Raw genomic sequence first — 27,532 nt, 5'->3', positions numbered from 1 at the left:
GGGGGAGGTGAGGGGGGTAGTATAGCAGGAATGGGGAAAGGGAGGGTTGTCTAACCAAAAATGTTGGTTCCAAGGATGAGATCTTAGGATTCTGAAGGAAAGAGTTCAGGAGTTCCTGGATGGAGAGAAGTGGGCAGCAGAGGGGAGGCAGAGCCTGAGGTTGGAGGGAAAACCTCGATCCAGATGAGAAGAACTCTGGTTGAAGGGAAAACCTGGGCAAGATTGCTGAAGCACAATCCATGATGGCTTGGGTTGGCAGAAAAACCTTGCCTGGATTCCGGGTGGACAGGAAGAAGCTGAGCAACTGGTAAGAAGGAGGGTTGCCAGCTCTTCCCTCCCTTACCTGCATCTGGCGGCAGGTAGAAGACGAAGATGGCCAGGAGAGTGATGAGGATGCATGGGGCAATGACATTGACCAGGTAGAAGAGAGGCTTCCGGCGAATGATGAGGTAGAAGGCGACTTCTTGCCGCTGTCCTCCCCCCCCTCCCCTAGGATCCGCTGGAGGCTGGATTAGCCGAGAAGGCTTGTGGATAATTTCCCATTGGCCATTCTCTGGGAGGAAGGAGACGGGAGGAGAGAAGAAAGGGACACACATGTGGAACCTGTCCTTATTGCTGCCAGATATGGCTTGCCCTGCCACATCCTAGACCTGAGAGTGGCTGATGTGATAAGGCACTAGCTGTGAACACTGGGCTGGGCAGCCCATCTCTGATGAACGAGTCTCCACTTCCATATCTGTGAAATGTAGAGAATCCCACTTACCTTCCCGACCCCACAGGTTGTACTGGGCATTGCTGAAGGAGGCGGGTATTTATCAGCCTGTTAGAAACCGCGGAAACCATAAAGCCCAGGGACATGGGAGCCATGCCCACTCACCAATGAAGGTCCCTTCGTGAATGTGCACTTCCCGCCGCTCCTGCTTATCAGGACCCAAGCCGGTCCGCAGGCTGACCTCGGAGCTGTCATAACTGTAGGAACTGAACACCATAGTGCAGTTCTGCCAGTCGAAGGGGAAGTAGGTGACCTGGATGGAGCGGGGGTGGGGGATGTCACCAGAGCTGCCAGAGAACTGTTCGGGGCTGGGGGCGTTGGGAGGTCATTAGGGTCACAGGCGAAGTGGAAAGTTATTAGGGGAGGCCATGGGCAACGGAAGCGAGGTCACTGAGAAACACTGCAAGTCAGCGACAGTGGGCAGAGAGGATGAAACAACGCAAAATCCGGAGGACGGGAGCGATATGGGAGGGTTATGGGGGATAACGGAGGAGGGACGGGAGTCGCTGCGGAGGCCGTGTCTCGGAAGAGGCAGGGTTCCCAGGGGAAGCCCGGGCACCTGGATGCTGCAGCTGCTACGGTAGAGGCCCGGAGGCTGCCAGCGCACGGAACCATTGGAGGACACCACGACGTTCAAGTCCAGAGCAACGTCAAAATTCCCGTCGTTGCTGCGGGGGAGGAACCTTCTCGGTGGGGATCAGGCCCCGCCCTCCGGAGGCCCCCGCCCACCTCCCCGCCTTGGGGAAGATCTTACTTGTTTAGGAGCACCACGTCCGGAAGCCACACGGATCCCGCCGTGATGCGGAGTGAATCGATGCCGTCGTGCTCCGCGGGGTCCCAGCTCAGCCTGTAGTCAGTCCACTCCTGTGGAAGCAGAGGCTGAGGGGCTGTCTGGGACTGGAGCCTGGGAGGGGACGTGGGATGTCCGGAGGAAGCCGGGGAGGGAGTGCAAGGAAGGGGAGCCGACAGGCCTGGGCTATGGTCCTGGAAGTCGGGGTTCTGATTCCGGCTGCACCTTTACTCGCTGGGACCCCATCAGCCAGTTTCCTCTTCCCTCGCCCTGGGCCCCCAGTTTTTAGTCTGTAAAAATGAGGCGGTTGCACTAGCTAGCCACTAAAACTGTTTTTCAAACTGCAGTTAGCGACCCTTTAGTAGGTCGGGAATCAAATTAGTGGCCCCCAAAACATTGTTTAAAAAATTAGAATAAGAAGTGTGTGGAAGGCAACTCCCATAGTAAAGATAGGTATTGTCTCCTGAAGCTTCCGTTCCGTTATGTTTTCTGAGGTCGTGATGCAAGGTACACTCTTACTGAGCGGGACACTGGAGGAAATTGGAAAGGCCGCGGGACGCCCTCTCCCGCCCCGTGGGGTCTCCATACCAGGTCTAAGTACACCTTTGTGCTCATCTCCTCATCCTTCTCGTTCTAGAAGGGAAAAGTTTAAAGGGTAGAGGTGATGTGAATAGAGAGAAATGAAGGGGCTCGGCGGGTCAAGCTCTCTGGAAACCCCTCTTTTTCTGAGTCCCTGTCTCTTGGCTCCAAGCCCCGCCTCCTAGATGTTTCATTGGCTTAAGACCCGCCTCTATCCCAGAAACTTCCGGCTGTCTACACCGCCAGCCAATCCAGCTACCAATCCGGCCCTCCGCCCTGCTCCGTCCCGGGCCCCACCCACAGCCCGTAACTGACCCAACCCTGAATCTCCGCCCGCTGTTGTTTCCCGACCCAGTCCGGCGCCAAGCTCCGCCCCAGCCTGCGACCCCGCCTCAAGGTCCGTCCCCCAGCCAGTCCCGTAGCCCCGGCCTCACTTCAGGGTTCCTCGCCCTACCCGGCTCTTACCCCCGGCCGACCCAGCAGCCACGCCCACAGCTTGTCCATTGGTCCGATTTCGACCCAATCTCTACTAACGGCCCGTCCATCTCCCGGCGGGGCCTCGCCCCAGGCCCCGCCCCCAGACGTCCCTCGCTCCCGCCCCGCCCCAAGCCCCGCCCCAAGCCGGACGGCGCGCCCGACCTCGACCCCGGCGTGCGCCCTCACCAGGCTGATGAGCTGCGCCAGGCTGAGGCCAATGCTGACCCCGACACGGTCCCCCACCTCCCGCGCCGGCCGCACCGAGCTGTCATAGCCCGAGAAAAGCTGCTCGCGGAGCCGGCCCTCCGCCTCCGTGCCGCGGGCGCCTGGAGGAGGAGAGCACGAAGTGAAGCCACCGCGCCCAGCCACGACCCCTGGCCCCGTCACTGCCCCCCTTGAGGCCCAGACGTACCCGGGGCGAGCGGCGCCCCCAGCGCCCCCAGCAGCAGCAGCAGCGGCCCTGGGGTCATAGCCCGGCCGCGTTGCTCAGTGAGTTCGCTCGGTTCGCCAGCGCAGGGGAAGTGACGAGGCGCCCAGGAATGTGCACCTGTTGTTGGGGGGCAGCCGCCAGCCCACCCGCCCCGCCCCTGGGACTTGGTCCCGCCCCAGGCAACTGCCAATGCCCGCCACGCACAGATGACAGACAACACTTCAGTTGTATAAATCGTCTTTAATTGAGAAAGCTTGGAGTGGAGACCCCGTCCCCTGGGAGCAGAGCCAGGGGATGGGTGGAGCCTGAGCGGGGTCTGTGTGGGCGAGGGGAGTATGTACCCCTCTTGCAACAAGCCAGAAAGAGAAAGAGAAAGAGCCTGAGGAAGAGTGACCTGCCTCTGAGCCCAAGCCCCTCCCTTTAGGGTCTCCTCGGTCTGAGGCTACTCCTAGATCACTGGTGGGTTCCTGATCTTTCTCAGGGCTGCCCCTAGCTCTACACGCTTCTCAGAAAAATCTAGTCAGGCCCTTTTGGGGTACCTAAAGCTTAGCTGAACTTACAAGCTGTAAGGTAAAGCAAGTTCTATTAAGTTAGAAGCTCTGGGGTTATATGAGGTCTAGAGCCCAAGAGGCCCTCACCCTCCTGGGCCTGACTTATAGGGGAGAGGGGTGGAACTTATTGCTGAATTGGGGTCTCTGCCCTGGGGATCAAGGCTGTGTCCTGTTTGTTCTTTTTATTCTAGATCCATTACCTTAGAGACCTCAGCTTTAAAGGGGACCTGGAAGGAATTCCTGCTGAGGTAGCTAAGTGTTCATGTCCCCCCAACCCAGACACAGCCAAAACATGCCATGGGTTTGGCCCCTTGGCCATCCCAGCTTCCCTACTATGAGCCAAGGATTCCTTCCCAGACTCCTCTGCCCTTCCTCAGACTCTGTTTCCCTGGCAGGACCCCAGCTGAGTTACAGGAGCTAGAAACTGCATGTAAAAATAAGGTTAGCATTCTATATAGGAAGAATCGGATTTTTAGAAAATCTAGGAAAAACAAGAAGTGTTTCTTGATTCATCAACAAAGTTCTTAGTGAATCATAGCTGGGTTCTTTCCAGGGCTCACCTTTAATAGGTATTACTAGAGAAGGTAGGAGGGTGGCTCTAGAACTCACTCTATATGAGCGATGATATGGCTACATAGGCCCCGGCTCCATCTTGCAGGGAAGGGCTGAGAGTCGTGGTCTACGTCCTAGAGCCGAGATTCAGAAGGAAGTATGGCTCCATCTGTGTCTAGAACACCATGCTCTAGAATTGGGTGTCTTTGGGATAAGAAAGTTAAAACTGTGGTGATCTGAGACTGGTCCTAGTTCAGGCCAAGGCCAGCAGCTGGATAGGGCTCAAATCTAGTCTCTCTCTACTTGGAAACCAGGGGTCCATCTGGGTCAAGGACAGAAGCCTGATGGATCCAGAACAGAGCCTGGCAGCATGCCAGCATTCCAGCACAGAGCCTTAGCGCAAAAAGGGCCCTGGCTAGGGTGCCTGGTGTTCCAGAACCTGTCCAGAACGAGGCAGAAGGTGTAGGAGGGCAAAAAGGAAACTAATCCTGACCTCCAGTAGACCTATAAATCTATGGCTCAGTGGCGATGAAGAGGGCATAGGTCTCCCGGAACTGGCTGAGCCCAGGGTGCAGAGTATTTACGTCCTGGTTCTGTCAGTTTGGGAACACCCAGCACCTTCTTGGGAAAAGGCTTTGGGGGGCTGTGAGTGTGGAAGGAAAGAAGTGATCAGCCAGGACCATTTTCAGAATCCTCCTCTCTGAACTCCTCCCAGGAGCTGGTAGTCGGGGCGGGGCGTCACAACCAGCCCCTTGGCTCCCTCGGGATAGAGCACCTGCTGGGACCTGGCTGCTCAGGGCATGAGGGTGGCAGCAGGGGTGAGGGCAGGGCGGGGAGCAGGGCTGGGGCACAGGCTGTGGCAGTGGCTGGCTCCATGCAAGGGCAGGGAGCCTCCAGTCCACGGACTACATTTCAGGGGGCAGGGGGACTGGAAGGGGAGGTCTCAGGGACACTGTGGACAGAAGGTTCCCGGTACATGGCCACTGTGAAGGAGAGAGAGGAGCAGGAAGGAGAATTAGGCACAGAGAGACCTAGGAGGAATCAGAGCTCAGAAAGGGTGCCCTTCCCTGAAAGGGAATTCCCAAGGCAATTCCCTTGACCTGTTATGACAGGTCAAGCCAGGAAGGCTTTGGCCTTTGGGGGTTTGGGGAGCCCTCCTCTGGGAACCCCAAACCCCCAAAGGCCAAAGCCTTCCTGGCAGAGGAGGGCTCCCCAAACCCCCAAAGGCCAAAGCCTTCCTGGCTTGACCTGTCATAACAGGTGTCCTCTTGAATACCTGTAGCCCCCAAGTTGCCGGACACTCAACGTCCATGTCAAGGCCAGCACCCTCCCATGTGGCCCAGCTTTTCTGCAGTCCATACTCACCCTCTAGGAGCTTGGGCACAAAGTGGGCGGCTGCCTTGGTCTTCTTGACTCGATTTCCCTTCATGACTCGGCCCTCCTTGTCCAGGCCCAGGTACCAGGCCCGGCCGGAGCGGCGCTGCCGGTAGAGAGCAGAAGCGTACAGGACATAGTAATTCTCGAAGACGCATTCCTTAAAGCGACACTCAGCTGTGAAATGTGGCTGAGGAGACAAAGACCCAGAAAGGCACACAGAGACAGACAAGAAGACATCTCACTGGACAGAAGGAAGAACAAGCCAGGATATAATCCATACATTTCGGGCTGGGAGGGCCCCCTTCTCACTCCATGCAGAGGCTAGGAGAAAGGGGGGATGAGGGAGAGTCTGGCTGGCCCCCAATCGTTAGAAACTAGATTTCGGGAGTGCAGGGGGCTGGAATAAGAAAAAACTAGATGGGAGGGGCAAGCTCCAGGCCACGCAGCCTTGTCTCACCGAGCTGTAGAGCAGCCCCTCCGCGTTCATGGCCATGTAGTGACCCAGCTTGGCACTCTGGATGGTGACCACACGGAGCCCCACGGGGATCAGGTTGAAGTGGGCTGGGGGTGGAGAGAAGGGGGCATCAGTGCCCGGGGCCTCAGGCCCCCAGCCCAGCACCCCCCCCCAGCCCAGTTCCACCGCTTCCCTTGGGGGTCCAAGAGCCAGACTGAACACAGCAGCACCGGAAGTGCTAGGATGTCACCTCCTATCCCCAGCTCTCCCTTCCCATCCAGCCGCTGGCTTCCCCTCTCACTGAAAGAGCTGGTGTCCTCTGGGGTGCCCTGGATGCTCCCGTCAGGATTAGCCTGGAGGTAGAAACCCTGGCGGCAGAACAGTCTGGTGACGATGCCTTTGAGCTGAGGCTCTGGAGAAAGAGAGAGAGAGAGAGACATTCATCTTTGAAGATGACATCTCTGTTCCCAGAACCATTCCTACACTTGGCGGGATGGGAGGAAAGAAAGAGGGGAGAATGGGCAGGGAGGACGCGGGTCCCAGGGCCCCAGCTCTCTGACCCTCTAAGCAGGCTCCTTCCCACCTCTCCCTGAATCCGGAGGAAACCAGGGTGCGGGTCCCTTCTGCTTCCTCTAACCCCCAGCTTTCCGTTTAATTTATTGAAATTTATTTAAATGGCTTAATTCCTTCTCTACAGCTCCACCAGAAGTGGGGGGAGGGGAGAGGAGGGACGAGCCATCAGAAGGGAGAGGACAGAGGAAGTCAGGCGGCACTGCAGAAGGGCCCGTGTGTTTGTGGCTGTGGGGGGCGGCGAGGTGACCACAGGGTCGGGGCGCCCCCTCACGAGTGGGGGTGGGACCGGGCCCGACGCTGACTCAGCACCTGCTGCTGCGGCTGCCACGCGCTTGGCGCGGGCCTTGCCTTGGCCGGGTGCCGGCCTGTCTGACACTGACCCATCTGTCCGTCTGTCTGTCTGTCAGCCCGCGGGCTCGCGGGGCCCCAGCCCTCCCTGAGGCCCAGCCTCTCCCCTTCATTCAGGTAACCCGTCTGAGGTGGGGGACATTGGGTACCAAACCCAGGAAATGGGGGAAGGGGGGCCGGGGAGCTGGCGAGGCAGGCGGAGTCACGTGGGGGCCGGGTCCCACTCAAAGGGTGGGCTGCGGACCGTACCACTACGGAGGGCCGGCGGCGGAGGGAGGAGGGCACGAGGGGGCTACCCCTAGGGGAGCTGGGAGCAGGCGGGAGCGGGGCCAGAGGGACTCCTGCCAGTCGTGCCTGGACGGGGACCACGCGCCAACCCTCACCACTCTCCTTCCCTGTCGCTTGCTCTCGGCTGACTTCCCCGTACCCCCTTGTAGGTGGTACGACCCCCCCCCCCCCAGTCTCCGAGCGGGTCTCTCGCCCGGTACTGGGTCTGAGTTCCTCGCGGCAGAGGGTCCCCCGAGCATGTGGGAGCCGCTTTCGGAGTCGCGTAGGGGGTAATGGGGGGGTGGCCGGCTCCCCTCTCGAAGCGCTGGTCACCGAGGAGGGCGCACAGAGGGGCGGGCTGGCGAGGTAGCTGCAAGGACACCCGGGGGAGAGCTGGGGAGATTGGCGCCGAGCCAGGGAGGCTCGGCCAGCGGGAACGGAGCCAAGGCGTGGAGGAGCGGGAGAACCGGGGCGGGGGCGGGGCTGCCAGAGCTGCAGAAACCCTCGGGGTGACCCAGGCGTCCGGAACCCCCAGGCCCCTCCGCCCGGCATTGAAAGAATCGCGAGAGCCGGCACGTAGGCGGCGGACGGTGGGGGTGGGGACTCCTGCGTTGGGGGGGGGGGGGGGGGGGGGGGGGGGGGGGGGGGAGGGGGGCGGGAGGGGCGAGCCGGAGCCGCGAGGCTTCGGAGCGCCAGACCTAGCCCCCCAAGCCTTCCCCTTGCCCTCGACAGCAAGGAGACTCGGGGTTATGGGCAAAAAAGACGGGAAACTGAGGCATTGTCTAGCAGAGACTGTGTGGTCCTGGCCCACCCCCCTTTCACTTTCGGGGAACCCCCCAGTCGGGCCCCATCCTTCGGAGCCCCTGGCCTCAACCTCCCAGGCGGAGAGACCCCAGGCCCGGGGACCCCGCTCCAGCCACTCACCAGGGCCGCGGTCCGGCCGCGCGGGCCGCCCCCCGCACAGTCGCACCTTGGACAGCAGGATGAGGAGCTGCTTCTGGCAAAGGGACTTGGTGCCGCGGGGACACACGCGCCGCTGCGCCGACACGGGCCGGCTGCCCCCGGGCTCGCGGACCTCCCGCTTCTGCCGGATCAGGCTACTGGCCAGAGCCGCCATGGCGCCCCGGGAGGAGACACCCCCAAACCGGCAGGCACCTGGAGCGCCAGGCTCCTCAAGAGAAGCCCGCTGACCGGGGCATGCTCCTTGACGCTGGGGTCCCAACTCCCCGCCTCATCCACGGGACCTGAGGATAAGCCCCAGACCCCCCACCCCCCAGCCGCCAGCTGCCAGCTCCCACCCTTGGGCCCCGTGCTAGCTCCACCGGACCCAGCAGCCTACGTATGTGTTGACCCCACCCTGCACTTTTGCCTCCTACTGGAAACTGCCCTCTTCCCTGTTCTCCACCGCCCTTGTCCCCACTTTCTTTAGGCCAAAGTCGAGACCCTCAAAATTTGCAAGATGTGGTTCCAATACCCCCAGGCACCTTTCCACCCTATTTTGGGGACCCGCACTCCTGCCAAATCCACTCTTGTAACCTAAAGGGTGCGGGTCCTTAGCTTTGAATATATTAGCTCAACCCCCTCCCTACTGGGGCACTGCCAATGTCAGGAAGGAACCCAGCCTTGGTGTCTTTGCCACCCTCTAAGTGGAAAGGATCCCCCACTTTTTTCAGTGAAGTCCCCCCAAACTGGGAAAACCCAGGCTGTCCCCGTTCAGCGATTAGGGGTTCCCAGACCCTGTCTGGACAATACTTTTTTTTCACCAAGTCACCCCCATTTCTAGTGGTACATGGTTCCAGCTGCCGAGCCCCTTTCCTCACCTTGTCACCCTCCACTCCTTTTGAAGTCACCTCCAAATCCGCCCTTCCTAGTGGATACACCAGGTGGTTGTCTGGAGGGTCTCTGTCACCTCGAGATAAGGAGCATCCGGTCTTTTTTTTTTTTCCTGGTTGCCCCTTAATTTCCTCGGGGACAGCTGGTGCTGCTTAGATCCCACGCCCTCCAATCCAACCAGCCCCCCGAGAGGAGTGCACCCACGTTATCACCAGTTCCCAAATGTGAACAGGCCCCCTACAAGTCAGAGTGCATCGGAGCTTTCTGCGACAGGGCTTCTCGGCTTCCCCGGGACAGCCTATAGCACCCCTCTTCCTTCCCCGACGCCCCTCAACCTGTCCTGTCTTGTTGATCCGGCGACGGGTGGCGCTGGCTCCGGTTCCAGGCTCCTCCCTCCCTGTCCCTCGCCAGCGGAGCTTCCCCCCACGCCGGGCTAGGCGCCCCGGACCCCCAGCACGGAGGAAGGGTGTCTCCGCAGAGCGCCCTGGTCGGGCGAAGTCAGAGCACTGGGCCGGGCGGCTGGACCAAGCAGAGCGGCGGCGGCGGCGGCGGCGGCGGCAGTGGGGAGCCGAGGCGGCGGCGACAGCAGCTCCCCCTCCTCTGAGAGCCGGCCCGGGGGCGGGGCAGGGGGAGGAGACGCCGGGAAAGAGGGGGGGGTGCAGCAGGGCGGGCGGAACCCCGGGGTTCCTCGGAGGCAGGGAGTGGGGACAGTCTTAGAGGCAGACGGAGCCGGGGCAAGGCCGCACGTCTTGGGGTTCAGAGAAGGAGAGACCAGGAGGTGACTGCACAAAACGGAACCCTGGATGGGAGGAGAGGTTGGGCTTAAGATGGATGGAATGGCGGACGCTGGGAGAATGGAGAAAGGGACCCTACTGCCCGGCTTGGGAGGGCAGAACTTGGGAGGGGACTAACTGCATTGGGGAGGGGTGGTGAGATCCGGCCCGGGTCACAACCCGGCCTTCTTGATCTCTCCTATTTTGTGTGAGCCAAAGTGGTCAGTCCCTGGTCTTCATACCTTCCTTCTGCGTTTTGTCGGCAAATATGCACCCCCACCCCTTCCCTATTGACTCCTGAAAGACCATAAAAATTGGGGGAGATGGTGGCCGGAGGATGCACCGGGCCGGGAGGGGTGCTGGCCACAGATTTGGGGAGTAGAGAGGCCAGAAATAGCACGACCTGTGCCAGGGACGCGGCAGGAGGATGCGGGGAGGAACCCGCGAAGGGGCCTTTTAGGCTGTGCTCTTCGGACCCGGGGGCGCTCAGTGTGTCTCCTAGGCGAGGGGCTAGCAGCTCCCGCCACATCCCGCAGGCCAACAGAAGCACTTTTCCACGCGGGTAGGAACAGCGTCTTTAATGGGCCCTGCCTCCCACCCCCGCTAAGCCGCCCCCCTTGCGTGCAGCCTTGGCCTCCTCCACCGCGGCGCGCAGGGCCCGGGCTGGGTCCCCGCGGAGCCGGGCCAACGCCCCGAGCAGCGCCGCGGCGCCATCCCCCGCACGGAGCTTCTGGCCGCTCAGAAAATAGTGGGGCAGTGTCCCGGCCTCGAGCACGCGGCCCAGCTCATCCAGCAGCCCGAGGCAGCAGGCGCCCGCGTTCTCGGGCCGCGCGAGATAGAGCGCGGGCAGCCGCTCGCACGCCCAGTAGAGCAGCGTCCGCAGGAGGTAGGGCGCCGCGGCCCGGGTCCCGGCCACCAGCGGGCGCAGCAGCGCCTGGGCCGCCGCGTGCGCTTGCAGCAGCGGAGCGGGAATGCGCGTCTTGAGCGCCAGCTCCTGGCGGGCGAAGCAGAGCTGCCAGCCGGAGGCGCCCGGCTGCTCGGTGTGGCCGCCGGGCACCAGGTAGAAGGATGACGACTCGGAGGCCAGCGGGCCGGCCCACGAGTGGCTCCGAGCACCCTCGGGCCAGCCGGCCACGGACACCACGGGAATCAGGTCGAAGAGCAGGACGCGGCGCGGGGGCCCCGGCGTGGCCAGGAGGACGGTAGTGAACCCCGCGTGGCGGGCTGCGTGGACCAAGCGTGGGGCACCCGGGACCGGGAACAGGGACTCGGCGACCGCGGCCAGTGAAGCAAAGAACCACGCAGCCACCTGGGCGGGGCAAAGTGTGGGCCATGCCTCCCAATCTTCCCACGGCTGTGGGACTGGGCTAAGGACGGCTGCTTTGGTGACGTCACCACTCAGGTTTTCCAGTGGGGTAGAAAAGCCAAGATCGATTGTGTCCTGCCCAGGCGGCTCCGGCCCCGGAACGTTACTCGATGATTTTTCCAAAGACACGTTTGGCTCAGGTTCAGTGACATAACCGTGCGGCTGGTCCGTGGAGCTTTGCCGACCCTTGGGAGTCCCTTCGCTTTCGGTTCGGTGGCTGGAATCACGTCCTCCTGGGACTGGAGGTCCTAGGCAATCCTGCCAAGCCTCCCGGATCGAGGTTCCGCCTATCTGCTCTGGGAGGCACAGCCACGCGTAACAGGACTCCACGTCCAGTTGCACCTCCCGCCCAGTGCCGTCTAGCGAAAACACGGGCACTAGGAGTGTAAAGCCGGCGTCGTAATGAGGTCCCCGGATGTAAGGACCTAGGGGTGCAGGTCCCAGATCCAGGGAGCCCTCGCGAATCCCACCACGAAGCAGCAAGAGCTCTGCTTGGGGAGGAAAGCGGGGGTCCCGACGGTGAACAAGGCCTACGGGAAGAGACGGGTTCGGGAGGGCATGACCCAAAGCCCGGGCGGGGTGGGGAGGAGCTGAAGGCGGCGAGTACCCGAAGGCAGGGAGAGTTACTTACCAAGCAAAGAGAAGACGAAGTCCTTGGCCCGGAGGAGGTCTGGTCCCGGCTTGGGCGCCTCACTCCAGCTCTCCTGCACACCCAGCTCCTGGATCAGCTGGGTTAGTTCCTGCAGCTGCGCCCCGGAGCAGAAGTCGATGTCCGTGAGCGGCCGGGCTGGGGCTGGGGGCGGCGGGCCCCACCAGGGCGCACTCCCCCAGACCGCGGAAGCCATGTGGCTCAACCCTTTGGGGCTAGGGAGGACGCTTAGACGGACCGTTCCTTTGCTGCCAAAAAGTCGCCCGCGTTCTTCTTTCCTCCCGAGGCCGCGAGAGTGCCCCAGGCACAGTTCGTCAACGGGTCTGCAGCTGAAGGGCGCTAAATTTAGTCTTGAAAACGAACAAATAAATACCTCCAACGCCGTTGCCCTTTTCTCAAATGATGGTCCCCGCCCCCATGGAACGGCTCACCTGACTCGGCAGGTAAAAAGTAGCTGTTGGGCCCCTCCTGCGAGATGTAATAGCGAGTCGCCGCCGCCGCCCCTGGTCTACCTCCCCTTACCTCGCTTTCGGAGGAGGCTTGTGGTGGGCGGCTTCCCTCTTAGGGATCAGAACGATTCAACAGGTAACTTCCTCCAGTGGCCCGAGGCCACGCCCCCAAGCAGCGGACACGCCCCTTTCTGGAGGCTGTGCGGGTGGTTCCCGCCCGGCCCCGCCTCCTGCCGGAGATCGGTCACTCTTCGCTCCGCTGAGATCTCGCGCTGTCCTGGGGGGTTGCAGTTTGTCTTCCGAGCTACCGGGGCGTTGACGCCACGCCCCCGCATCCTTTCCTGTTCCGCTGAAGTAGTGCCTGATGGAAGTTGTAGTTTCTATGGAGATCAACTGTTCAGTGACTTTCAAGCCCAGGTCGGCCCCACGCAAACATTCCGTGGAGTTGGAACAGGATGGATCTGAAGAGCAAATAACAATGGGGGACATACCCTAGGGGCCTGGGGTTGGGGGGGAAGAGGGGCCTCCACATCTCTTGTGTGAGTAGAGGAGCTCTGGTCCCTCAGATCTAGGAGGGTTCGTCCATGCAATCATAACTTCATTTTAGAGATGAGACTGCAGCCTACAAAAATTGCACATAGTAGGGCTGGGCCAGAGAGGTGTTGGAAAGGGGCTCCCTGCTGGGTGCGGGGGCATCCCTTTGGAGTCCGTGTCAGGCAAGAACACACAGGTGGTGACCCAGGAATAAACATCTGACTGAGGGAAGGGCCACAGGTATTGGCGATGCCCACCTCGGACACGTGAGTGCTAGCAGGGAGCGCACTTTGGGATCTGCCAGCTCTTATATGTACACAGAAGAGTTACCAGGACTGAAAATCAAGTCCAGAGGAAAATCCCAACTGGGCTGGGGCAGGGCAGCCGAACACTGTCGGGAGAAGGAAATCGTGTTCAGTGACTATGGCTACCAGAGGCACAGCTTTAGTCCAGGATGAGACTGGGAGCCAGAATGAGAAGACAGAACCACAGAAAACCAGGGACAGGCCCGCACAAAGATCAGACCGGCCCACCGCTAGACCAGGGCTTTCCCCATCCCCCCCCGCCCCCCCACCACCACCGGAAGAACTATGTCCAAAGTGAGATAGGCCTACGTCCATGGCAAAGGACTGCGAAGGAGGGGACTCTCAGTCACAATGAAAACAAGTTCTCTGCGTTCTGTGGGAGCTTTGAAGATGCTGGGTTTGAGTGACAAGGGAAAGGAAAGTTTCTCTAAACTCTAAAGCATTGCTGTCCAATAGGATTTTCTGTGATGGTGGAAATGTTCTAAATCTGTGCCGTCCAGTATAGTAGCCACACGTGGCTATTGAGCACTTGAAATGTAGACAATGGGACTGAGGAACAGAATTTTAAATTTTAATTTTTTTTCTTTTTTTTAAAGTAGGCTCCCTCCATGCCCAGCGTGGGGCTTGAACTCCCGACCCTGGGATCAAGAGTCACGTGTTCTACCGACTGAGCCAGCCAGGTGCTAAATTTTAATTAATTTTAATTAATTTGCATTTTAACAGCCACATTTGGCTTGTGGCTCCTGTATTGGACAATGCAGCTCTAGGCCTTGGGGATCAGGGGTTTTGCCATGCAGGAATGCAAGAGAAACAAGGGCAGGGATATAGTACCAGTCCTCATCAGGCCCTGTGGGTGGCCAGCATCAGGAACAGGGCTGGGGTAGATGTTCCCAAACAACCACAGAACACTTCTCTTGCCTCTTTATTCCTGATGCACCTTTGTCCCCTCTTTTTCCAAGGTCCCCATCACACACTGATATCCCCACTCCTTTTTGGCCTCCAGGGGGTTGCTGGATGCCTCTTGGTGACTGCGCCTGGGAGACAGAGCTTCACACTTGTCCCTGCCCACCCCAAACTGTCTCTGGCGGGCATCAAAGACCACATGCCCTACCCGGGTGCCCGACCCAGGGCAGTAGGGCTTCCAGTTGATTTTGGGAGGCATAGACATCTGGCGATAGCTCTGGTAGGCTGAAGGCACTGTATCCACGGGACGGTACACCCAGTCGCGGCTGCCTGCTCGCCGGGGGGATGGCTGCAGCTCAATTAGCAAAGGGACCTCTGAGAAGGTTTGCAGGTCATCGCAGATCATCACCTGGGGCTTGGAGGAGCTGGAGTTCTGACTAAGTGGGACAGAAGTCCATGGTAGTTGCTGTTGCACATCTTCCTTCCGAGGAGCCTCCTCAGATACACATGACTTCATCAGGCACAGTGATGACTTTAGGGTCTGAGGTAGGCCCAAGACTTGGACTGAGTCGGTACTTAGAGCAAGGCCTGGGTTCTTGTGGTGGTTGGGATTTGAGATAAGGGATGAATCCTTGTGGAGGCTGGATTCCCCAATAAGGCTTTGAGTCTTGGGGAGGCCATGGTCTTGGGTAAGGGCTGGGCCCTTACTGGGGCCAGGATCTTGATTAATTCCTGGGCACTTGTGGAAGTTAGGGTCTTGGATATATTCCGGGCTCCCGTAAATTCCAACGTCTTGCGTACAGCCACCTCTTTTGACTCCAGTGGCTTGTGTAAGGCTTGGATTCTTATGGAGACCGGAATCTTGAGTAAGGCCTAAGTCCCTGTTGACTCCAGAATCTTCCGTAAGGCCTGTATTCTTGTAGTCTCCGGAGTCTTGGGTGAGGCCTGAGCCCTTACAGAGACCAGAGGTTTGGATCAAGCCTGGGCTCTTGTTGACTCCAGAGTCTTGGTATAGGCTCTTCTGTGGGCAAGAATCTTGAGGAAGGCCTAGACTCCTAGAGACTCCCACCTCATGAGCATTACCTGTACTCTTGTAAATTCCAGAATCTTGAGAAGGGCCTGGGCTATTATGGAGGCCAGTAGTTTGGGAGAGATCTTGACTTTTACAATGTATAGTCTCTTGGTTTTGTTCTAGATTCCTGTAGGCTCCAGAGTTTTGCATAAAGCCTGAGCTCCTCTGAATGTCAGAAGTTTGGAGAAATGGTATGTTCTTGTGGAGGCCACAAGGTTGGGCGAGACATGGGCTTCTAAAGATACCTGCATTTTGAGTAGGACCTAGGCTCTTTTGGGGGCCAGAATCTTGGGTAATGACCAGATTCTTGTGAGGTCCAGAATCTTGGGAAGGGCTTGGACTCTTGCAGAGATAAGGGTCTTGAAAAAGGCCTGGGGGCTTCTTTAGGCCTCGATCTTGAACGAGGCCTGGGTTCTTATAGAGGCCTGGATTTTGGGTAAGGCCTGGGTTCCTGGGAACTCTCAAGTCCTTTGAAGGGCTTGGAGTCCTTTGGAGGCCAGAATCTTGGTTGAGGCCTAGACTCTCCTGAAGCTCAGGGGGTTGGGGTTGGAAAGTCTTAGAGAACTGTGGAGGGATGGGGAACTGGGAAGAGGGGGTGGAGTGAGAAGACTTGGAGGTTGGGGGAAAGGTGGGGGGTTGCATTGAGGTGGAGGGCTTCTGGTGGCTGGAGGGTTGATGAGGGACAAAGGATCTGGGAGACGTAAGAGGCAGAGAAAGAGTGCATGGGGGAGGAATGGTCCTCAGTGAGCTCTGGGCACTGGTTGGAGAATGAAAGCAAGGTTGAGAAGGTGTGGCATCCTTGGAGTAGACCAGGGATTTGGGGTGGACCGGAGTCTGAGAGTCTGTGTTTCTCCTCTCAGAACTGCAGGGATGGAAGCTGAAATAAGGGAAGGTCTTGGGCTGTAAGAACTTGTCTTTGGCATCATTTGAGATATTCCATTCCACATTCCCCAACTCCAGGTAGCCCAGCACGGAGCCTGTGGGGGGGGGTTTGACACAGTCCCCACTGTATTGTTTCGATGTTGGCTCAGCTGTAGCAGAGCTGCCCAGACCCTGCCCCTCTTGGGGCCTGGGGAGGGTGCCCACGTCCCTTCTGGAATATCCAAATTTTAGGGGGGCACACACATGGCACACATTCTGTTTCACCCTGCGGGCATCGTAGACTACGTGGCCTGTGGAGAGGCCTTGGCCGAAGGCAGTCAGGGTAGAGGGAATAGGAGTTAGGATGGGGGTACGGGTGGTGACAGAGACAGGAGTGGGGACAGGAGGGGTAGTCAGGGTCATGACCAGAGCTGGGTCGGGGGTTGGGCTAGAGATTGGGACAGGGGCTGGGGGAGGGGCTGGGGCAGGAATAGTGGCAGGGGTAGAAGTTAGGAGAGGCGCTGGGGCAGAGGTGGGAGCAGGGACCAGGGGGTGAGGGACATGGGTATAAGTTAGATGAGCATGGGCCAGAGTGCAGGCTGGGGCATGGGCTATTATGTGCTCAGGGGTGTGACCCAGGGGACAGGCTGAGGTGTGCACAGGGCCATGGTCCTGGGCAGGGGTGTGCTGAGTGTGGTCAGGGGTGAAGCCTGGGGAGTAGGTATGGGCCTGGACTGAGGTGGGCTTGGGGCCATGGACCAGGACAGGGGTGTGCTCGGTGGCATGGGCTGGGGAGCAGGTCTGGGCTTGGGGGGTGATGTGCTCAGGGGTGAGAGCTGCAGAGCAGGTACGGGCCTGGAGGGGTTTGTACTCTGGGGCTTGGGCTAGGGAATGGATCTGGGCCTGAGGCAGGTTATGCTCAAGGGTGTGAGCTGGGGAGCAGGTCTGGGCCTGGGGGGTGGTATGCTCAGGGGCGTGGGCTAGGGAGGAGCTGTGGGCCTGACAGGTGGTGGGCTCAGGGGCGTGGGCTCGGGGGGAGGTCTGGGTCCGGGTCTGGGTCTGGGCCTGGGCCTGGGCCTGGGCCTGGGCCTTGGGGGTGTTGTGCTCAGGGGTGTGGCCTGGGGAGTGGGTCTGGGTCTGGGCCGGGGCATGCGCTGGGTCATAGTCTGGGGTGTTGGTCTTGCTCTCGTGGCGCAAGAGGAGGGGAACCATGTCCACCTTGCTCATCCTGGGGAACTGGGAAGGTGCCTCGTGCCTGGAGTTGAAGCGGGCCCGGGCCTTCAAGGCTGTGACCTGAGGGGCCTCCCCAGCCCCCATCACCCCCTCCTTCCACGGTCCCCAGGGAGCGTCCATGGGAGCCCCGGCGTGCCCACAGTGAGGCGGCATCCAGCAGCACCCAGAAGCCATCTCGTCATTCGTGTCTGGTATCCAGGAGTTGAGGTGGTTAGGGTGCCCGACCGGGGAGCCCGGGCGCCGGTGGAAGCGGGAGGAGACTCTCGAGCACAGGTTCTTGGCGTCCATGGAGCAGTGCGTGCACATGGGATGGCCACCTGTGCAGCTGGGTTGCTTGTCTGCAGGGAAATGTGGGATGGGAAAGGGTCGGGGCTCCTGAGGGCCCGAGAGAGGGGATAGGTCCACATTCCCTCGAGGCCATGCTGGGGCCCACTCACCTTTGGGGAAAAAATGATGGAAAAGAATCCGCAAGGAGCTCTTCAGATGCCTCCAGAGCTGAGGGAAGCAGGGGAAGGGGGAGCCCGGACGGGTGGTGAGTCCTGCAGCCCAGCCCTTGCTTGGCCACATCCCAGCAAGCCCTCCCGCCTCAGCCGCTTTCGAACCCCAGAGCTCCCCCAACCCTGTTGCCCAGCCCCCGCCCTGACCAGAGTCATCACATTGATCCCCACGTTGAGCAAGATGAAGCTGCCCAGAATCAGAAGGATTGAGTCTCCTAGGTCCTGGCACTTCCTGGGGTTGGTGCCAGAGCATACTTGGGCTCCGTGGTGGGCTCGCGCACCCATGGCCGGGGGTCCCAGGACTACCTGGGCACCCCCTGGCCCCCACACACTCACTAGGAGCCAGACTCCTCTGGTGGGGGAGGGGGAGAGGGACTGGGTCACAATGGGGCGGGTGTTGGGGTCACAATGAGGGAGGGGAGGAAAGGGAGGGCGTAGGACCGTCTGCCCTAAGTAACCAGGTTCTCGTAACCCGAGTCCCCAGAGTCAAACGGGGCCGGAAGCCAGCACGCCTGCCCTGTGGCCCTCCTTCCTCCTTCACTCCCTCACTGCCCCTGCCTCACTCCCTCAAACACTCACACAGTCCATCCCTTCGGCCACTCCTAAGGCGGGGAGGACCTTGGCCTCAGGGCCTTGGCTTTCTCCTTGCCCTCCCTGGGGCCATGGCCCTGGATCTAGGCAGAGGTAGGACTGGAATCTGACCTCACCACGTTGTGTGGGGCCGAGCCTCTGAGCCCACTTTCAGATCGGGGAGGGCAGATGCCCAGAGCAGGTGCTCAGAGACAGATGGTTTGGAGTCTGCAGCTGCGAGACCTCCTTAGGGCACGGGGCGGGAGCCAGGGTCCTGCGGGGGTGGGGGGGGCGGGTGCTGGGGGCCTGTGGCCACAGCCACGCAGAGCCTGGTGCCGAGAAGCCGGGACCCAGGCTGACAGAAGAAATGGCCCTTCCAAGGCCCAGAACACACCACAGTGTTTCCTGGACTCCGTTGCTCTTTATTCCTGTCTCCGTGCCCTGCCCGCCACCCACAGTCGCCACGGGTCAGTGCACTTTGCCGGTCCGGCTCCTGTGCACGGAGGGCCTCGAGGCGGAGGTGGATGGCGGGGGCAGTGAGTTGGCCCGCGCTCGGCTCTCCTGCACCTGCCGCTTCAGCTCCAGGCTGTCATAGACCTGGTAGCCCGTAGTGCCCCCCGGGTTCCTGCTGAGCGGCAGGAAGGTGGGCTGGGGTTGGGGGACCTCGGGAGCCTGGACTTCGGGCAGGGGCTGGTTGGAATGGGGGAGCAGGGCCGAGCTGGGGGCCGGGGCCCGCTGGTAGGAGGTCCCGCCCAGCATGGTGAGGGAGGTGGAGGCCATCAGAGGGTGCCGGGTGGGCAGGGCCTCAGCCCATTCGGCGGCCCGGCGCCGGACCTCGTGGGGTTCCCGGGAGTTGTGGCTCAGGTGGCCCGTGGATGGGTGCGGGCTGCGGGTGGGCTGGCCGTAAGCGTGGCCGTGGCCAGGGAGGCTCCGCCGGTGCGCCTGGGGGGAGCCCCGGGGCACCAGCGCGAGCAGAGGCTCAGAGCCCTCCAGGCCCCGCCGCTGATCCCAGGAGTCCTGGAGAAGCTGGCCACTCGACGGGTAAGGATCATACCCCGCGGGGACCCAGGAGGGATTCGGGGGCAGCCGGCGGAGAGCGGGCAGAGACGAGGCCCCCTGCTCTGCCTCCATAGTGCCCCAGATTCGGGACTGGGAGCAGTGGGGCCCGTAGGACTGCAGCCTCAGCTCCGACTTGGCCTCCACACGCTTGGGCATGCGGCGCAGCTCGGGGGACAGGTAGAGAGAGGGTGGCGGCAGGCTGGCCAGGATCCCACCCTGGCGGCCCCACAGCCCCAAGCTGGAGGGCAGGCCCATCTGCGGGTAAAGCCTGCCCCAGCCGCCCCGTGGGTACTTGGGGAGCGGGAAGGCCAGGTCCTCCCCCTGCTCCACGTCGGAGTCCAGGTCGTCCTCGTCAAAGGAGGACACCGCCTGCAGCTGCGACATCTTGCGGCTGTGACGGTGGCTAGGGAAGGCTGCGCGGTTGTGGGGGAAGCACCCCTGGTTCTTCAGCCCCCACTGGTGGCCGTGGCGCCGGCGGGGGCGGCGGCGGCGGCGGCGGCCGGGGCGGTAGGAGGAAGAGGGGTAGCAAGTGGGCCGGGCCAGCTTCACTTCCACGGGCTCCAGGGTGCAGTGGATGTGGATGTCTCGGGCCTTGGCGGGGGGCTCTTTGGTGGCACATTCATGAGCCTGCAAGGTTTCACCTGGGGGCGACAAGCGTCCGTGAGGCCGGGGCGATTGTCAGAAGAGCTCAGGGCTGGGAACAGGGCGGCCTGGGTTTCTAGGGTTGTGCTGGTGGCGTCGGGCTGGGGTGGGGGGTGTGTGTGTGTGTGGGGGGGGATGTCCCCGACCTCTCTTGCTGCCATACTTACTTTTCTGATTAATCCAACAGAGCATCTTGTCCAAGGCATTCTGGAGCGCATGCCACATCTGGGGGTACGGTGGGGTGGGAGTGAAGACCAGGAGGCTCTCTACCCTCCCCCCACACACACCCCACCCTGGCTCCCAGCCAAGACCACACACTCCTGCGGGTGGAGGCTCCCCCTCAGCCCTCTTCAGCCGCGGGGGCTGTCCCCCACCATCACTGACCACAGTTACCACGTTGACCCCAATGTTGACGAGAACTACGAGGCCCAGCAGCAGAAGCAGTACGTCTTCTGGATCCTGGAGGTGTCCCTGGTATTGATTGCAGCACCCCGTGTTGTCGTACCAAAGCTGGTTTTCCATGGTGGGGGGGCCCTAGGGCCACCTGGGCCACCGCCCCCCCCCCCCACCAGCCCCGACCGCACTGTACCATGCCGGGACCTGGGGACACCTACCAGCGGGGGAGGGGGTTGGGTCATAATGGGGCACATTGGGGGGAGTCACAATGCAGAGGTGGCCACGCTTTTGTCCACTCGGCTTGCCCTTAAATGGCCATCTCTGCCCTTGGCTGCCACTTAATGCGGCCCTGTCCCCGGATATCCCAGAGCTCATTCTTTCCCTGTCTCCACAGGGGCCTGCTTAAGTCACCACCTGATTCCTGATTTGAAAACATGGTCGCTATCGTTGTAGGACGGTCTTCACAGGGACTGAGTCGTCCATAAAGGATTTCCTCCATGTCATTGTTCTCTTGAGACATCAAGGCACCTTGTGCAGTTGGTCCCCTCCACCTGTGCCTACTTGGGACCAGCAGCTAGGGTGACAGCAAGAGTCCCCTCCGGGGTCACCGCACTGTGCCATTCCCTCCCCGCCCTTCCCGTTTCCCTGTCATAATTCCTCTAGTACCTACCCTCCCCACCCCTTCCTGGCCAAGGATTGCAGCCCTATGCCGTGTGGTCACCGAGCCCATTGGCCCCCTCGCTTCGGAGCAAGACTGACTTCCCGCTCGCCCCGGGTTGCTTGCCTCTGCCGGGGACCACCCCTGACCATGCTCTCTTCCCTTCCCAACCAACTGCCCTCCCACGGACGTAGCCTTCCAAGCTGGAAACCTGTTAGCTCCCCGCTTAAGAAAACCTCATGAAACGCACAAAGCACAAAATAGATGTAATTGTGGATAGGACAAAAGGAGCCTTCGTTTTGAAGCAGGTTCATCACTGGGGGCCGTGGAAGTGGTGCCCTGGGGGCGAGTCATTTGTCCGCACGGCGGGTGAACAACTGGACAGAAATACACCAACAGCCAGCAGGTGTTTCCCTCCGAGCCTCCGAACACATAGTAGGTGCTCGATACATACTCACTGAATGGAATCAACTTAAAATGATCAACAATGGGGGCGGAATGAAAGCGGAGGAAGCAGCAGGCTGATTCACAGAAGGCCTGCCTGGCCACGTTCCAGGAACGCATCTGCTACAGAAGGTGGGGTCCAGTTCCTTCGGCCTGGGCGCACCCCCGGGGCTTCTGGTTCCCCAGCCCTCGAGCGGCCGCGTGAGTGTGTCCATGTGCCCACGTGGGTGGGTGTGCGGGCGCGAGGCCGGCTCCCTGGGAGGAGGGCAGGGCCTGATTTTCCTGCTGCGTGTGGCTGGCCTGCTCCCGATGACTTCACATGGCAGACTGAGGCAGGGGGAGTCTGAGGGGCCAGGCTGACTCTGGAATGCAGTCTCCCTGCGGGAGCAGAGCCCAGAGCCTCTGAGGCCGCGCGGGGACTTGATCCCTAGTGTCTGTGTGACCGTGAATGAGTCACTTCCCCTCCCTGAGCCTCGGTCTCCTCACTGGTGACAGGCAGGTGCTAATCAGAGCAGTGAGGTCCCAGAGGGCAGCCCTCGAGAATGTCCCCGGTGTTTGGTCCTCTGCTCCGAGCCTGCTCGTGGGCACAGGAGCTTGGGGTCCTGACTGGGGGAATTGTGAGGGCCTGGACACCCTCCCTCTCAGCCGGCCCTGTTCAAAGAAACCAGGGCTTTGGAGGGGAGGCCGGGGAAGCACACCACACCTGGCGGCTGCTGCCCAGCCCTGGGCACCGGCAGAAACCAGACCGCCGAGGGGCTAGGGCCACGGGGGTGGGGTCTCCCCTCTAGTGCAGGCCTGCCTGAGGATCTGGGCCGGGATCTGGGGCGGGGGGGGCTGCTCTGGGCATGAAAAAAACCAGGGGAGTGGCAGGTGGGAATGTCGGGACCCAGAAAGGGCTGGGAGAGAACTGAGGGCAGGGCCCAGGGAAGCCAAGGGGTTGATGAGGGTCCTTGGGGCTCTCGAGGTCCCTGTTGCCAGGGAGACCCTTCGCTGAGGGACCGGGGCCTCTGGGTGCTGTGTGGGCCCTGACTCCCCACCCCCCACACCACCGCAGACCACCTCCTCTCTTCCTTTTATTTTTGTCCCAGTCACCTCTCTGCCACAGAGCGGTATACCCAGTCTTTGCCCGTGCCTTCAGCCACGTTGCTGGATGGGGAGCCCAGGGGGTAACAGTGGGACAGGGCCTCCACCTCACGGGTCAGCTCCCGGAGCCGCCGCCTCACGTCTCGGGCGTCGTAGACCATGCGGCCCGAGGAGTGGCGCCGGGGGATGTCAGGGACAATGGCCGGGCCCCGGAGGGGCGGCGGGGCTGGCGGGGTGGGGGCACACGGTTCCGGCTCGGCCTGGGCCCCCGCCCCGCTGTTCTTGTGGCTCAGGGCCTGTGGGCCTGGGGGCGGGGGGTTCACCGGGTACACGTAGGCCTCGAGGCCCAGCTCTGACCGCATCTCTCCTTTGAGGGGCCTTCCTCCTATGGTCTGCTGGAAGCGAATGGTCTGGGGAGGGGGCTCCACGGCATCCTGGGGCCAGGGAGCCCAGAACCTCTGGCTGGACTGGAAGCCCTGCCAGTCTGCCGGCTGATCCCAGTGGTGGGAGCAGACTGCCGGGTGCTGGTGTGGGGGCTTCTCGTCGTCGTCCATTTCGGGGGCCCAGGCTACTGGGCGGTGGACACGGCGGCCTGAAGAGCCCCGGGGGCGGTGGCGGCGAGTGGGTGGGGGGGTCACGGTCATTTTCACAGGGTCCATGGTGCATCGGAGGTGGACTGCAGGGGCGCTCTGCTTCGGAGGCTGGGGCTGCCTCCCCGGTGAGGATGACTTAGAAGCTTCTGTGGATCAAGGAGAGGCGGGAGGCTGAGCTCCTGAGGGGACGGGGAGGGGGTGGGGGTGGGGGTGTAGGGTGCAGGGGCGGGGGCTGCCCCGCTGTGGGTGTCTGAACGGGGAGGGCGGCAGGGGAAGGGGCCAGCTCCGGGTCAGCGCTAGAAGGCCGGGTCCCTGCCTCTTCCGTGCCCCCAGCCTCTCCCGCTTACCTTTCTCATAAACAATACGGAACACTTGGTGTAAGAAGCCCCGGAGTCGGCGCCAGAGCTAGGTGAGGGAGGACACAGTGAGCCCGGGTCGGCCCGGGCCACCAGGCCTCCCGCCGCCGCCATCCTGCCAGTGCCCTCCCGCCTGGCCCCACCCTGACCAGCGTCACCATGTTGATGCTAATATTAATGCAGATGATGAGGCCCAGGAGCAATAGGATGGAGTTGCCCAGGTCCTGACAGCTGTTGGTGTTGGAGCTGTGATACGAGGCCCACCTGGGCCGTGGCCGCTCAGCCATGGCCATGGGGGTCCCTAGGGCCACCGGGGCCCCTAGGCCCCCAGCCTACTGTACCCACAGTATCCACCAGGCCGCCTGCCTGCCTGCCCCAGGGGCTCCTGGGGGTATGCGGGTCACAATGATGCTGGGCTCTCCCTCACAATGTGCCAAGAAACAAAGTCTTGGGCGTGGTGGACCTTCCAGCCCGGGCCCAGGCCTCGAGAGAGGCCGAACCCTGCACCTGGCACTGCTGTCCCCGTAACCAGCCACCTGGCCTGGCCCCCACGCCCCCTGGCCTGTCTGGTATCTGCCCCCATGAGCCCCTGGCCATTCCTTCTCTACAGCAGCCTCAGGCCTCTGCACACACCTGGGCCCTGATCGGAACTCCCCACACCACCCTGCTACCGTGGCAACCTTACCCCAGCACCCGCTCCCCCCCTTTCTCCCGGCGCTCCAAGCCGCTCCCTGAAGTGGGCTGTGGGCTCGGACCACCTCCCTCTCCCTCACTGGCGGAGTGGCGGCCCTGAGGCTTAGTTCCTCGGAGCCCCCCACCGACAGCCCCCCATCACAGCAGGCACAACCAACAGTTAAATTTTTATATTTACAATATTCTCTTCATCTTTTGCCAGGTTTAAAAATGTGTACAGAGCCGCGAAGGGTTGGGGCAGGGACGTGGGATTGTCTGGGGATTGTTCTGGGGAGAGGGGCTGGGCATTGGAGTCCGTGGCTGAATCATGGGGTCCCCCAGCCCCCCTCCCATGCCCCAGTCTGGGGGGGGCATCTGTCTACAGGGTTCAGGGCCCAGGTCCCTAGCATTTCGAGGGCATGGCTGTTTGGAGAGGAGCTAGATCAGGCAAGGGAAGGGGTCAGAAAAGAACTAAGTTTCCCTGGGGGGAGGTAGGAGAAGGGACAGGAGGCAGAGCTCTGGGGAGCCAAGACCAGGGATCCCGGATTTGGGTGTCAGTGGAAGACAGCCCCCCCCACGCCCTACTCAAGTGTGGCACTAACGAACCCGCAAAAGGCCAGCCTCTACTGGCGTCCCTTAAAGCCCTTCCTGATGCCGTCCGTCTCCCCAGAGGCCAAAGCCTTCCTCCTCAGGCGGTTCCCCTCCGGGGCAGTCACCCCGCACGCCTGTCCTTTCAAATTCTCCCTGCTGCTGTCCCCCCGAGCCCCGTCCCCCGCTGCCCCCCCATCTGTCCCTCAGCACCGCTGATCTCAGTCCCTCCCCAGCCTGTCCCGGGAGGCCTTCCCCCCTGCGCCCTCCTTCCACGGCTCCTTTCCTTCAGCCCTGGCGGCTGATGGAAGGGGGGCCTCGTCAAAGAAGGGGATGGGCGGCTGACGGGAGGAGGTGCCCTGACGCTGACGCAGGGCGGCTCCAAGGAGGAAGACGGAGATGGGAGGAGACACACGGAGGCAGAGAGGGGGGAACGAGACACAGGGAAGCGAGGAGGGACACAGGCGGGACCCCTTTCGCTGCCGCTTCCGTCCCCCGTAGCCCACCCGTCCCCACATTTACCTGTCCTGGCCCAGGACTGGGGGATCCTTGGCACACTTTGGGGGTCTTCCCCGCCCCTCAAACCCACCTAACCCAGTTTGGCACGGATGAGCAATGGTCTGAGGATTGAGGGAAAGGCTGTCCTCAGACCCCAGTGAGGGCTTTGGTCAAACATGCATGGCCTCTGTGGGTGGCACGCAACGCCCCCCAACTTGACACCTCTTGGGGGGGGAGACAGGCGCAGAGCTCTGCCCCCAGGATTTGTACACTCCCCCTCCACACTCAGCTTAGGTCAGGCTGAAGTCTGTCCCCACCTGCTGGGCGGGGAGGAGCTAAGTGCTAGGCCTCAGGCCCCAGAGCCCGGGGATTGCTGGCGGGAAAGGGGCCATCTGCATGGGAAAACACACATCCACATGCAAGAACATGTTTCCACTCCGAGACGCGTGTCCTGGACCCGCGGGAAAACAAGTTCCCAGGCAGCACAGGGACGCCCGCATCTCCTCCCTTCCCCCTGGCAGGAAATCCTACCCAGAGCACGGGCTTCATCTGACATATTGCCATGGGGGAAAAACATGCTTCGCTGGGGCAGAGGGGGGTGTGGGGCACCGAGTGGGAGTGGGGGGGGGGGGCACGACTGATTTCCTCGGTACCTTCCCAAGGGTCACTGTCCATGAACACACCACTTCCAGGGTCTCCATGGGGTGGGGAGGTGGGGGGAGGGGGGAAAGGCATGAGGGAACGGGAATCTGGGGTACAAATCCCCACAGGAATTCTTTTGAGGGGGCCAACATGTGTCCAGGGCGGCAAAAAAAAAAACACCTCACCCTGCACATGGGAAAACACACCCCCTCGTGAGAAAGCAGGCCTCCACGTGGGAAAACACGTCCGAGTTTCCACACACCGAAGACTGGTGTCCCAATGGAGGGCACGAAACACCCCCCGTTGTTCCGAGGCCCCGGTCCAGAGAGGAGGACGGGCCGCTGGGCATGGGAAAGCCACGCATCCTGGTGCGGAACCCCATGTCCACCTAGCGCCCCCCGCCGTGGGGCACGTCCGGAGCGCGCGGGAAGCCTGCGGCCAGTCCTCCTTCCCTGCCTCCTGGGCCGCGCGGCCCACCGGCGGCGGCGGCGGCGGCGGCGGCGGCGGGCGGGGAGGGCTGGGGAGGAGGGCCTCCCCCCGCCAGCCGCCCCCTATACCCGAGTGGTGGAGTGGGGGTGCGGTAGCGTGTTGTTGTGGCTGGTAGCGGTGGGGGGCGGCGGGGGGAAGGGCCCGAAGGGGTGCAGGGAGGGGGGCGGCGGGGGCGGCGGGGGCCCCAGGCCGCTGGGCAGCAGGGTCAGGGCCCCGGGGGCCAGCAGAGGCACATCGTCCGGCGCCCGGCGCAGGGCCAGGGTGTAGTCGGGCGGGCAGGCGGGGCGCAGGGCCTCGGCGGGGTCCGCCCCGACGCCCCCGGCCCGCTTCAGCTGCAGGGACACCAGCTCCTCCTCGGGCGGCAGCTCGCGGCCGGCGGCGGGGAGCAGGGGACCCCCGCCGGGCACCCCGGAGCCCGAGCCGCCGGGGGGGCTGAGCCGCCGGCACCGCAGCTCCTGCCGCCGGTCCCGCTTGTAGTAGAGGGCGGCGAAGGCCAGGATGTTGAGGAAGAGGAGCGAGGCGCCCACGGCCACCGTGACGCTGAGCTCGGTGGAGTAGTCTCGGGAGTCCCCGGGGAAGCGGTCGTAGGCGCGCGGGCCTGGCTCGGGCTCGGGCTCCGGTGGCAGGGTGGCGGGCGGCGGCGGGCGGCGGGTGCCCGGGGCGCCGGGGGGCGGGCGCGGCGGCCAGCGCGTGGCGTAGGGGGGCAGGCGCGTGGTGGTGGTGAAGAGCTCCGTGTGCAGGTTGTGCAGGTGCGGCACGAGCTCCAGCCAGAAGGCCACCTTGTTGGCGCGGTAGTTGTCGCGCACGCGCGGCTTCAGGCCGATGTGCAGGTACTGCTTCTCCTTGCTGTTGAACTTGCTCCACACCACCTCCTCGAAGCGGTTGGGCTTGGTGTGGATGAACTTGGTGTCCTGCGGCACCGGCTGGTTGGGGTCGCTGCGGGCACAGGAGGGGGGTAAGGAGAAGTGAGGGGGAGGTCCCATGGTGGGGGTGGGGGAGGGTGTGTGTGGGAGGGGTGGGCAGGGAGACGCGCAGAGATGCAAAGATGCAGAGGGCCGGGACACAGAAGGAAAGCCTGAGAACAAGAGAGAGGCGGAAGAGACAGAGAAACTGCCCGAGACAGGCAGGGGTGAGGTCGGAGGGGCAGAGGCGGGCGGAGGTGAGGACCGAGGGGCAGGGACGGGCGGAGGTGAGGAC

The 27,532-nt window shown here is 62.0% G+C and overlaps 7 protein-coding genes and 1 long non-coding RNA gene across 15 annotated transcripts in view; 1 reads left to right on the top strand and 7 right to left on the bottom strand.

Annotated features, from left to right (window-relative positions):
- LOC112817014 (uncharacterized) overlaps window positions 1-880 on the top strand; it is a 5,158-nt gene extending 4,278 nt beyond the window's left edge. Inside the window, exon 2 of the long non-coding RNA XR_003206293.2 lies at window positions 494-880. This is a non-coding gene — a long non-coding RNA (uncharacterized lncRNA). The remainder of the gene's footprint in view (window positions 1-493) is intronic.
- Window positions 1-3,136, bottom strand: part of CHRNB1 (cholinergic receptor nicotinic beta 1 subunit) — an 8,839-nt gene extending 5,703 nt beyond the window's left edge. Inside the window, exons 1-7 of one of the 2 annotated variants that reach the window (XM_025863871.2) lie at window positions 3,031-3,136; window positions 2,805-2,944; window positions 2,151-2,195; window positions 1,527-1,636; window positions 1,332-1,440; window positions 878-1,025; window positions 344-553 (exon numbers count right to left, since the gene is read on the bottom strand). In XM_025863871.2, coding sequence (XP_025719656.1) covers window positions 344-553; window positions 878-1,025; window positions 1,332-1,440; window positions 1,527-1,636; window positions 2,151-2,195; window positions 2,805-2,944; window positions 3,031-3,088 — 820 coding nt within the window. In that variant the 5' untranslated portion in view covers window positions 3,089-3,136. The remainder of the gene's footprint in view (window positions 1-343; window positions 554-877; window positions 1,026-1,331; window positions 1,441-1,526; window positions 1,637-2,150; window positions 2,196-2,804; window positions 2,945-3,030) is intronic. The other variant, XM_073881640.1, reaches the window with a different exon arrangement.
- A 142-nt stretch (window positions 3,137-3,278) lies between these two features.
- Window positions 3,279-9,553, bottom strand: FGF11 (fibroblast growth factor 11). Of its 2 annotated transcripts, none has more exons than XM_025864325.2 (5): window positions 8,095-9,553; window positions 6,284-6,394; window positions 5,986-6,089; window positions 5,517-5,715; window positions 3,279-5,134 (listed from the first exon to the last, which is right to left on the bottom strand). In XM_025864325.2, exons 1-5 carry the CDS (start codon window positions 8,285-8,287, stop codon window positions 5,064-5,066), a joined length of 678 nt encoding a protein of 225 aa, XP_025720110.1. In that variant the 5' UTR covers window positions 8,288-9,553; the 3' UTR covers window positions 3,279-5,063. The 2 variants fall into 2 exon arrangements, with proteins under 2 accessions (XP_025720110.1, XP_073737735.1); XM_073881634.1 differs by having other exon boundaries at window positions 5,517-5,631.
- Window positions 9,554-10,334: 781 nt separating this feature from the next.
- TMEM102 (transmembrane protein 102) lies at window positions 10,335-12,362 on the bottom strand. Of its 2 annotated transcripts, XM_073881632.1 has the most exons (3): window positions 12,223-12,354; window positions 11,774-12,120; window positions 10,335-11,672 (listed from the first exon to the last, which is right to left on the bottom strand). In XM_073881632.1, the coding sequence occupies exons 2-3, from the start codon at window positions 11,985-11,987 to the stop codon at window positions 10,354-10,356; spliced, it is 1,533 nt and encodes a 510-aa protein (XP_073737733.1). In that variant the 5' UTR covers window positions 11,988-12,120; window positions 12,223-12,354; the 3' UTR covers window positions 10,335-10,353. The 2 variants fall into 2 exon arrangements, with proteins under 2 accessions (XP_073737733.1, XP_025720184.1); XM_025864399.2 differs by having other exon boundaries at window positions 11,774-12,362.
- Window positions 12,363-13,816: 1,454 nt separating this feature from the next.
- SPEM3 (SPEM family member 3) lies at window positions 13,817-17,975 on the bottom strand. Its single transcript, XM_073881631.1, is given in 4 exon segments — window positions 13,817-14,084; window positions 14,086-17,486; window positions 17,586-17,643; window positions 17,793-17,975. Coding segments are annotated over 4 exon segments (3,636 nt in total). The 5' UTR covers window positions 17,931-17,975; the 3' UTR covers window positions 13,817-14,045.
- A 641-nt stretch (window positions 17,976-18,616) lies between these two features.
- SPEM2 (SPEM family member 2) lies at window positions 18,617-20,489 on the bottom strand. Its single transcript, XM_025864231.2, has 3 exons — window positions 20,301-20,489; window positions 20,084-20,141; window positions 18,617-19,915 (listed from the first exon to the last, which is right to left on the bottom strand). The coding sequence occupies exons 1-3, from the start codon at window positions 20,436-20,438 to the stop codon at window positions 18,684-18,686; spliced, it is 1,428 nt and encodes a 475-aa protein (XP_025720016.2). The 5' UTR covers window positions 20,439-20,489; the 3' UTR covers window positions 18,617-18,683.
- A 732-nt stretch (window positions 20,490-21,221) lies between these two features.
- SPEM1 (spermatid maturation 1) lies at window positions 21,222-24,872 on the bottom strand. Of its 2 annotated transcripts, none has more exons than XM_025864294.2 (3): window positions 23,596-24,872; window positions 23,438-23,495; window positions 21,222-23,236 (listed from the first exon to the last, which is right to left on the bottom strand). In XM_025864294.2, the coding sequence occupies exons 1-3, from the start codon at window positions 23,737-23,739 to the stop codon at window positions 22,503-22,505; spliced, it is 936 nt and encodes a 311-aa protein (XP_025720079.1). In that variant the 5' UTR covers window positions 23,740-24,872; the 3' UTR covers window positions 21,222-22,502. The 2 variants fall into 2 exon arrangements, with proteins under 2 accessions (XP_025720079.1, XP_025720080.1); XM_025864295.2 differs by having other exon boundaries at window positions 23,605-24,872.
- Window positions 24,873-24,906: 34 nt separating this feature from the next.
- NLGN2 (neuroligin 2) overlaps window positions 24,907-27,532 on the bottom strand; it is a 15,240-nt gene continuing 12,614 nt past the window's right edge. For all 4 annotated transcript variants that reach the window (XM_073881627.1, XM_073881626.1, XM_025864326.2 and 1 more), the window contains one exon: window positions 24,907-27,271. In XM_073881627.1, the coding sequence (XP_073737728.1) occupies window positions 26,398-27,271 (874 nt within the window). In that variant the 3' untranslated portion in view covers window positions 24,907-26,397. The remainder of the gene's footprint in view (window positions 27,272-27,532) is intronic.

The sequence above is a fragment of the Callorhinus ursinus genome, unplaced genomic scaffold (genome assembly GCF_003265705.2).
Source record: "Callorhinus ursinus isolate GAN/ISIS: 27379988/994484 unplaced genomic scaffold, GSC_fseal_2.0 scaffold43, whole genome shotgun sequence".
In the NCBI taxonomy this organism is placed as follows: Eukaryota; Metazoa; Chordata; class Mammalia; order Carnivora; family Otariidae; genus Callorhinus; species Callorhinus ursinus.
Note: the sequence above shows the minus strand (reverse complement) of the source record. Positions and strands in the feature narration are given on the sequence as shown.

What these genes read in the sequence shown, in the direction of transcription:
- FGF11 (XM_025864325.2), bottom strand. Translation starts at nt 8,287, where the DNA reads ATGGCGGCTCTGGCCAGTAGCCTGATCCGGCAGAAGCGGGAGGTCCGC. An exon ending in AGGGGCTGCTCTACAGCTCG is followed by an intron (nt 5,716 to 5,985) that starts GTGAGACAAGGC and finishes TTGTCTCCTCAG; the next exon opens with CCACATTTCACAGCTGAGTG. An exon ending in TGTGCCCAAGCTCCTAGAGG is followed by an intron (nt 5,135 to 5,516) that starts GTGAGTATGGAC and finishes TCTCCTTCACAG; the next exon opens with TGGCCATGTACCGGGAACCT.
- SPEM2 (XM_025864231.2), bottom strand. Translation starts at nt 20,438, where the DNA reads ATGGAAAACCAGCTTTGGTACGACAACACGGGGTGCTGCAATCAATAC. An exon ending in GGGTCAACGTGGTAACTGTG is followed by an intron (nt 20,142 to 20,300) that starts GTCAGTGATGGT and finishes CCGTACCCCCAG; the next exon opens with ATGTGGCATGCGCTCCAGAA. An exon ending in CTGTTGGATTAATCAGAAAA is followed by an intron (nt 19,916 to 20,083) that starts GTAAGTATGGCA and finishes TGTCGCCCCCAG; the next exon opens with GTGAAACCTTGCAGGCTCAT.
- TMEM102 (XM_025864399.2), bottom strand. Translation starts at nt 11,987, where the DNA reads ATGGCTTCCGCGGTCTGGGGGAGTGCGCCCTGGTGGGGCCCGCCGCCC. An exon ending in CTTCGTCTTCTCTTTGCTTG is followed by an intron (nt 11,673 to 11,773) that starts GTAAGTAACTCT and finishes CTCTTCCCGTAG; the next exon opens with GCCTTGTTCACCGTCGGGAC.
- SPEM1 (XM_025864294.2), bottom strand. Translation starts at nt 23,739, where the DNA reads ATGGCCATGGCTGAGCGGCCACGGCCCAGGTGGGCCTCGTATCACAGC. An exon ending in GCATCAACATGGTGACGCTG is followed by an intron (nt 23,496 to 23,595) that starts GTCAGGGTGGGG and finishes TCCCTCACCTAG; the next exon opens with CTCTGGCGCCGACTCCGGGG. An exon ending in CCGTATTGTTTATGAGAAAG is followed by an intron (nt 23,237 to 23,437) that starts GTAAGCGGGAGA and finishes CTTGATCCACAG; the next exon opens with AAGCTTCTAAGTCATCCTCA.